The 8,029-nt window shown below is 52.6% G+C and overlaps 1 protein-coding gene across 1 annotated transcript; it reads right to left on the bottom strand.

The window, feature by feature from the left end:
* Nucleotides 1-8,028, bottom strand: LOC128914866 (DNA-directed RNA polymerases I and III subunit RPAC2-like). Its single transcript, XM_054214536.1, has 5 exons — nt 7,947-8,028; nt 3,442-3,539; nt 1,678-1,754; nt 528-610; nt 1-194 (listed from the first exon to the last, which is right to left on the bottom strand). Exons 1-5 carry the CDS (start codon nt 7,983-7,985, stop codon nt 147-149), a joined length of 345 nt encoding a protein of 114 aa, XP_054070511.1. The 5' UTR covers nt 7,986-8,028; the 3' UTR covers nt 1-146.
* Between the last annotated feature and the right edge of the window lies 1 nt (nt 8,029).

Raw genomic sequence — 8,029 nt, 5'->3', positions numbered from 1 at the left:
TCAAACTTCATAAACTTTATTATTAGAGAAAACACAGGTTTGCATCAAAGCGGTCATAAAAAAACACAACCAAACAAAAACTCGTGACACAGGGAATTCAACACACAGACATCACGCATATCCATGGGGACGGCCATCCCCAAACGCTACTGCATCTCTTCCTCCCTCTGGGCCCTGTACTCCTTCATGCTCTTCTGCAAACAAAAGCAAAGGACAAATGTTAACAGCATAAATCTGAGTGACTCACACACCACAGTGCCACCACCCTGGCCTGTGCTGTGACTTCTCTGCCCAGTGCCTGGGAAGGCTGAGGGACCTGAGAAGCCCTGACAGAGCTCCAGGTACTTTCAGAAGTGACTGAGCTTTACAGTCACCCCGAGGAAGCTAGGCACTGGCAGAAAATGTCTGAAAAAACTATCAAATTTTTCATGTCAAAAGTGCCTACAACATGGGTCTCAGCCCATTCCTGTCCCCTCGGAGACCAAGAGACAGAAAAGGCCCTTGAGCTCTTCAGTCAATAGTCTCACCTCAAAGGTGTTGAGCACGTGTTGGCAAACACCCATCAAGTCGTTCAGCCCCTTCCGGAATGGCTCAACAGCAGGAAGGGCCCCTTCAGGAAAGAGGATGCGTTAGTGAAATGGGAGGTGAATTCCAAAGGGTTGGTAGCTGCCTCCCTCGCTGCTCTGAGGCAGCGTGGCTGTTGCCACCGTGCCCAAGGGCAGGCCCCGTGATGGGGAGAGGCTCTTACACCAGGTATGTGCCCACACGCTTCCCTCCTGCCAGCCCACCACCAGCAGCCTGGGAGCTGAGCCCAGTGTGACGGTCCAGGCGATGGGGCAGGAACCGCAGACACTTACCCTGCAGTTAGTCCCATGGGGAAGGGGTGCCCATGGCAAGCTGAACAGCCTGAGCACTAATTAATCTTTGGGAAATGCAAGAGTCAGCAAGCACAAACTAGATACTCGCTTCCAGGAAGTGGCTTCTACATATCTGATTCTCAAAAGACCAGCCCCATGAGGAAGGAATGAAATAGCACCGTCCCTCTAGGCAGCAGACAAAGCTGGGGAGCAGGGCCTGGATGGAGGGCGGTGGACTGAGCTGAAGGGGCTGCGGTGCTGGGAGGAGCGAGTGACTGCAAGAGGCTCAGAGCTGTCAGTGCTATTTATTACCAGGGAACAAAGTCCTCTTTGGGAGGCAAGTCAAAAGACAGCACAGACTGATTACGCTTTTCAAAAGACCTTCAGGTCATAGCCTGACGGCCAAAGCTGCAAGACAGCTGAGAAGGAGAAGCAGAAACAAATTATCTCATTGCAGCCATATATGTCAGCACACTTTTGTCTTTGCTTTCTATTCCCTGCGCTAATTTAGGGGCAGATGGAGCACCCATCACCTCTGACAGTGAGTAGCACATCTACTATATCTACAGTTCGGTGCCTGCTGCCAGTCAAACCAGATACCTGGGACCAGGGAAGGCTGTGGGCTCCTCGGTTGGGAACCCGGCAGTTGGGAAACAGAAGGACTGTAGCGTAATGGCTCAGGGCAGCCTCTCCGGTTCAGCAACAGGCACAGTCGCTGCAGGTGGGTAGCAGAGAAGACTCATGGTGGAAACCTGACATAAGCAGGGGGAACTCCACAAAAGAAGGGCGCTGGACACAAAGGAAACGCGCGTACCCGTACCTCTGGTCTGGATCCGGAAGTTGATCTTGCTTTCAGAGGGGTGTGTGATGCAGTAGCCACAGAACTCCACATCAGGGCTGCAGGAGGGGAGAGAGAAGAGGGCAGTGAAACACAGGCCACAGCAAATCTCAGGGAAGTCAGAGGCTCGGGCAACCCCAGATCTGCTGGGGCTCAGGATATTTCTAAAATGACCAAAGATTTTATGGGAAGGATATGCTGAAGGGAAACTCCCTGTGTAACCTTATTCACACACCCTCACCTACCTCTGAGCTGCAGCTGGAGCTCTGCAGGGGAAGGACATGGCTGGCACGATCACAGGCTGCATCCTGGCACCACCAGCGGTCCGCTGGCAGGCCTGCAGAGTTCAAAGAGGGGGTCCTGGATGCTTGGAAACCTCACTGTACACAAAACTCTTGCAGTTCTGCTGGGCAAAAGAGGCTGACGGGTCTAAGGCATTGCAAGGATTTACTGAGATGGTTTGCAGGCTGCACGACGCCTGCCTTCATAAGCTGAGGTGGTTGTAGAACATTTGTGCACCCAGCAGAAAGAACAGCCCCTTGCAAGAAGCCTGCTGTTTTACTTGTTGTGCTGATTTATCAGAGGAATTCACATGACATTTGCAACTGTCATTTGAGATGATGCATTGAACTTCCTGCTGTAATTCTTCTGAGGCTTACCGGTAGATCCTCACAAACCCTCTGTGCTGCCCAGCTCAATAAAATTGGGCAATGAGGGTGAACCTATTTGTACATTTTGATGGGGGCAGCGGGATAATTAATTCCCAGCATCAATTCCTGCACCTCCATGCAAGCATGAAAGATGATCAATTTGCTTAATACTGGCTGTTCCTACCCTCTTTTCTGACAGCGCTTGCCCCAGAGGGAGACACAGATACTGCCTGACCACGTGTACTTACATGGAGCTGTGCATCATTTTACCCAGGGCCAAATAAGACATTCAGAAGTCTTTCACATGTCAGACATTAAGTTTCCTCCACAACTAACCATCAAAGAGCAGTGAGGGCTGGCCGTTCCCTAAGGGATGGGGAGCTAGGAGCCATGAATAGTAGGACAGCCGACAGGGCAGAGGCCTCACTAGCTAGCCCTGTCCCACAGCACCCAAGTGAGAGAGTAGGGTGGGCACAAAGGTGGTAGCCAGGCTCAGCCAAGGGTCCAGATCATCAGGCAGGTTTGTGTGGATGAAGGAGGTCCAAGATCAGGCCAAGAAGTCAATCTGCAGGTGAGTGTCACATCAGGTGAGTGTCACATCAGGTGAGGGTAATGAGGGTCAGACACTACCCACTGATCACCAAGACGGTGTGCAATGATGAGGAAGGGCTGAGGTCAGACCGGAAAGTCAGTCCCTGGGTGAATGGAGTCGACAGCCCAGTACAGGCTGAGCTGGAGACACAGCTCAGCAGGGGCTGAAAGCCTTGAGCTGAGCTTAAAAGCAGGGCTCACAGCAGGGTGTAGGTGGAGGCCCCCCATGTGGCTGGTCAGGGCCCGTAAGGCCTATTAGCGCTCTCAGGGTCCTGACACTAATGGCACAAGGAAAAGTTAATCCTGTGAAGAGAGGTGGGGCGCTAGGCAAGGAGTCTTTGCCACCATGTCTGATATATAAAGACCCCATCAGGTGTGCACAGAGGTAGTTTCTGATCATTTGCCTTGTTCCAGCAACAACTGAGATGCAGGACAGTAAGGAGAAGGCCAGAGTAGGAGACAGAGTACCCTCAGTGATGCCAGGCATCACAGAGGCTCCACTTACTTCTTCATGACCATATATCGGAGGGAGTTGCCAAGTGTGTGGTCCTCATCATGCAACACAAACGTGACGCAGTTTCCATCTGTCCCGTTTGCCTGGACCTGCCACAAATGAGGAAAGAAGAGTTGCTGTAAGGCGCTCTGAGGTAATGAACACCAGCTGTAGGGTGAAGAAAAACTATTGCGCTCAGCTTCAGAGTAACAGAGGGGGCTTGTAGGTCTGGCTGGTCCATCTCCATGGCTCACGTCTCGAGTGCTGCAGTGTGACCAAGAGTGCTTTTACAGTGGGGGAGGGAAAGGTGCAAAATTACAGACCTCAGAGAAACCTCTCCCCAGTTATCAAAGAGCCTGTGCATCCTTCCTCTTCACAGGAGAGAAGAGGAGCCCAAAGAAAGCTGGGGTTTCAGCAGCCATGGTGGAACGAGGCTGAAGTATCTGTTCAGGCTGGTGTGATCCCAGGTCCCACCACCAGCCCATGGCTAGACAGGAATGAAAGGGACGGGCAAAAACTCCCCAGGGAGGGGTACTGTCTATCACCAGGGAAATCTTACACCAGGTCAAAAACAGAAGGAGCTGTAAGTCCAAATTCACATGCTGAGGGTGAGCCTGGAGAGCCCATCGGTGAGCCTCAGGCTGCTGAGCCCCACACGTAACGAACCCCACAATGCCGGCAGCCAGCCCCTAATCCTCCTGCTGCCTTTTGGCTCAGGCGCCCGAAAAGAGCTTTACCAGCTAACGCTTCCTGAGAAGACTGGTTTGGGATCCCCTCCAAAACCAACAAGCTGCCTAATTAATCGCTTAGCTGTCAGAGGGCTGCTGAGCCTCTGACCTTTCCCCAGGCTCAGCGTAGCCACCGTGGAGCCTGATGTGCCCAGACAGCCCCCAACCGCTTCCTCTCTCGGCAGCAGAGAGAGGTTTCAAGGTTAAGTGCGGAGCCAGCCTAAGACAAGCACTGATCTCTTCGCATCCTGCCCGTGGCCAAATCCTCAACCACTCCAGAGATTTTATAATCCCTCACATTTTCCCTCTGGTAGCGATACCCTCCTAGCAGTCCCGTTCCTCCTTCTGCAGGTACAGCCACCATGGGGAATTGACTCAGCAGTTCCGAAGGGAAATGTGGACTGATTTCCCTGGAGGAAGAGATCACTCAGACCTGCAGCACAATTCAAGGCCTGGCTCCCCACACACCAGCTATCGCAGGGGGATAGGTGCAATGCAGCAACATCACGCCGACAACAGTGATGTGGGACTCATAAGGTCTCCCCATCTCCCAGCATCTCGCAACCCACAACAAAAGCGGTAAGTCTTGCTGAGTGATTAAAATCAGTGAGTGGCAAAAACACCTTCCCTTGGTGTGGAAGGACAACGCATAAGTGACTTGCTACAGGTCACTCGGGCAGCCGGTGGCATGGAGGAAACACCCTGCCAGCTCTCCTGCTTGCTAGACCCAGCACCCTCTTCACAAACGTAGCTGCTGGCCACAGTCTCTCCTACCGCAAGGAAGTATTTCTTAAAATTATTAGCCCCAGTCCTACTCAAGAGCTTGTTTTTTCCAAAGACTACAGGCTCAAGCAAGAGCAGACTAACTCAGGAGGCACCCACATGCCAGGACAGGCTGCCTGGCCCCCGGTTTGCTCCCTGCATCCAGTCACAGCATAAGAGGTGTGACCAGGTGCCAAAATCCTAAGTGTCCCCCTCCCTGCCACGAGACAGGTACAGGTATAGCTCTGTTCACTGAGACACTGACGCTCTTGCAATTTAGTCACACAGCGGGAGTTACACCTTAGCTCAGCTGTAGCTCCGCACACATGGGGGCAAGAGACGCTTTTCCAGACAGAGAGCAAATATTTACACCTGAGTTACAAATGTTGCATAAAAATTATTTGAAAAATAGGACAACTGGGAGTTTAACACACAGTGCTGAGAGTTGCACTGACTTCAGACCCCTTCACAAAGCTGAAGGAACATGTGGGCATAGGGAAGAAGGGACAGATGCACCCCTGGCATGGCGGCTGGGCCAACTTGTGGGGCTGCAGCAAGTGCCTCAGAGCAGCAACCCAATGAATTTAAGCTGTCCCTGCTCCTTCACACAGCATGAGTACCCAGGGCATTGATCTGGCAGATGAAAGCCAGAGCACGGCTCTTTCACACAGCCCTAAGGAACACACTGTGCTGAACCTGTCTGCTTCACAGGCTCAGCTTTCTCTCTCCTCTTTCCTGTGGAGTGTCCTCGGATACAGTTCTCGATCTCCGCAGGACCATAAGCTTTGCTGCTTCTCATCAAGCCATTGGCCCAGCTAGTCAGGTATCTCGCCTGTGGCACAGACACTGTCCAAAGCTTCCGAGGAAAACCAACACGTTCCCCTGAAGGACAGATTCCTCCCTGGTCCCTGCAGCAACGGGGTCTGTGCCCTGAGGCAGAAGGCTGAGATTTCTCAGGGTGTTTTTGAGTATCCTCTAAGAGGTGTCCAGGTATCATACTATTCATCACAAGAAAACTTGTTCTCCTTTGAGCCAACTTGTTTAAAAAAAAAAAAAAGCCCTGATACTCTGGAGCAGGGAATTCTGCTCATCTGGAGTTTTTCTTCATTGGTTACACACGAATTCACTGGTCTCTTTCCCAAACTGTCCTTGTTCTTGTATTAAGGTAGAGGCAGATGGAAAAGCTGAGGAGATCTCGAGGCAGCTTTAGGATTGACCAAATTCATTCGAGCCCCTCAGAGACAACAGAGACAGAAAAGCCTGCACTTCCCCCAAGACCATGCAGGGTAAAGCCTCCCAGCAAGGTCAGGATATGGCCCCTGGGACCTGGCCACCCATGCATTGGTCACTCCCCTCCTCTACCAGCTACGCAAGCCTAAGAGCTGCAATCTCGCATCGCCCAGACGCTCTCCTGCTTGGAGGGACTGTGATTTATGATGATGATGAATCATTTAATGTTGTATTTGGTGCCTAGGTAGTGCTGTGGTGGATACATTAGCACAGCGCTGAGATACATGGGATCAGCTAGACATCAAGTGGGTGGGGAACAGTCCTACAGCTCACTGCAGTTTATGCATAACTTGTCTTTTATGTCAGAATATAGTCCTTTGCTGGGCTTCATGAGCCAGTATTGCTTTCTACACATCCTCCTGTTTTCTGTATGGTACTGCATTCCCCATGGAGGGATCTGCTAGTTTGTTGCCAAGGGCCTCTCTAGGAACTGCAGCTCTTCAAAGATCAATTTCATTCATCACATCAGACTTGCAGGATTAGGACTGGGCTTCTTGCTGCAACTGTGACTTTCAGCCTGCGGCCTGCACAACTGGCAACAAGAATACGGCTCTACAGAGCCTGAAAAAGGTAACTAGCAGAAGCCAGACTATTGCTAAGAGACTCTGGGGTCTGTTGTGCCATCAGGAAAAGTTTAGGGACTGTAGATTGAGAGACTATGGAAAACCACTGTATTAAGCCTTCCCCAAAGGCAGCTTTTAAAATCAGGCAACTTACAAAGCCCCCTTGTTTCTCCTTATACGGCTGTCCTGGTGCTCAGCTTTCCCCATTTCCCACCGACAGACTGGCACACGGAGCACCTGAAGAGCCTGGATCAGCTCTCCCTGTCATCCTGTCTTGGTGCAACTGCCAGCTTCACCCCTGTTTGCGTGAAGTGCAGTGCCATCTAGTGCCTTCTGCTGCCTGCAGTGGGTACCAGAGATGGAAAGAGGGTCCACAAACGCCTGCAGCAAGCACTGGAGATGGAAAAAAGGTCCATAAGCTCCTGCCATAGGGCTCAGCGACCTGAAACAGGGGAGGAGACGAGGGATGCTGCCAGGGCCTACAGCTAACAGGCAAAGCCATCCACAGCCTGATATTTTCAACAATTCATCTTTAAAAAGCAAGCCTTGTTTTAGAAAATGCTAGTCCTAACTACTTTTAAGATAGGTTAGTCCTGACCTCTAGGTGCCTCTGTTCTCTGTAGGACCACATCAAACGCCTAAACTTCAAGAAATTCAACTGAACAGGTGGATTCCTCTCTGTCCCTCCTGTTTCAGGAAACACTGCTCCTCACTTTTTTCACTCACTTTCTTCAGTTTCTTCCTCCCTCAGCTGTTCACAGACGCTGTAACAGAGCAGCTGCTCCACACCAGATGAAACCGAGCGGTTTGACGGCTGAAGAAGCCGGCTCGGCCCTCTGAGGGGTGACATCTGAGGAGGGTTTAGGCGGGGATAGGAGAGGAAAGGCCTGCAAAGCCATCGGGACGGGACGAAGCACCAGCCCGGGGATGCGGCCGCGGTGCCTTTCCCTTGGAGCTATCCTCACTGCCGCGATTTATCCCGACGCCAACGCCGCACACACCCACGCTCCCCCCTCCTCAGTGGGCCCATGCTGAGGAGGCCCCACCGCTGAGCCAGGCCCGGGAGGAGCCGGGGAGGCCCCGGCTGCCGCTGCCAGGGGAGAGCAGCGCCTCAGGGCCGAGCAGGGCCGACCCCCGCCCCGTCCCCCTCAGCCGGGCGGCCGCGCTCCCTCACCGTCTCCAGCGCGGCCTTCCTCTCGCCATCCTCCGCCATGGCCGCCGGACTACAACTCCCGGGAGGCACCGCGCGGCGCGGAC

This window comes from Rissa tridactyla, chromosome 9 (genome assembly GCF_028500815.1).
Source record: "Rissa tridactyla isolate bRisTri1 chromosome 9, bRisTri1.patW.cur.20221130, whole genome shotgun sequence".
NCBI lineage: Eukaryota > Metazoa > Chordata > Aves > Charadriiformes > Laridae > Rissa > Rissa tridactyla.
Note: the sequence above shows the minus strand (reverse complement) of the source record. Positions and strands in the feature narration are given on the sequence as shown.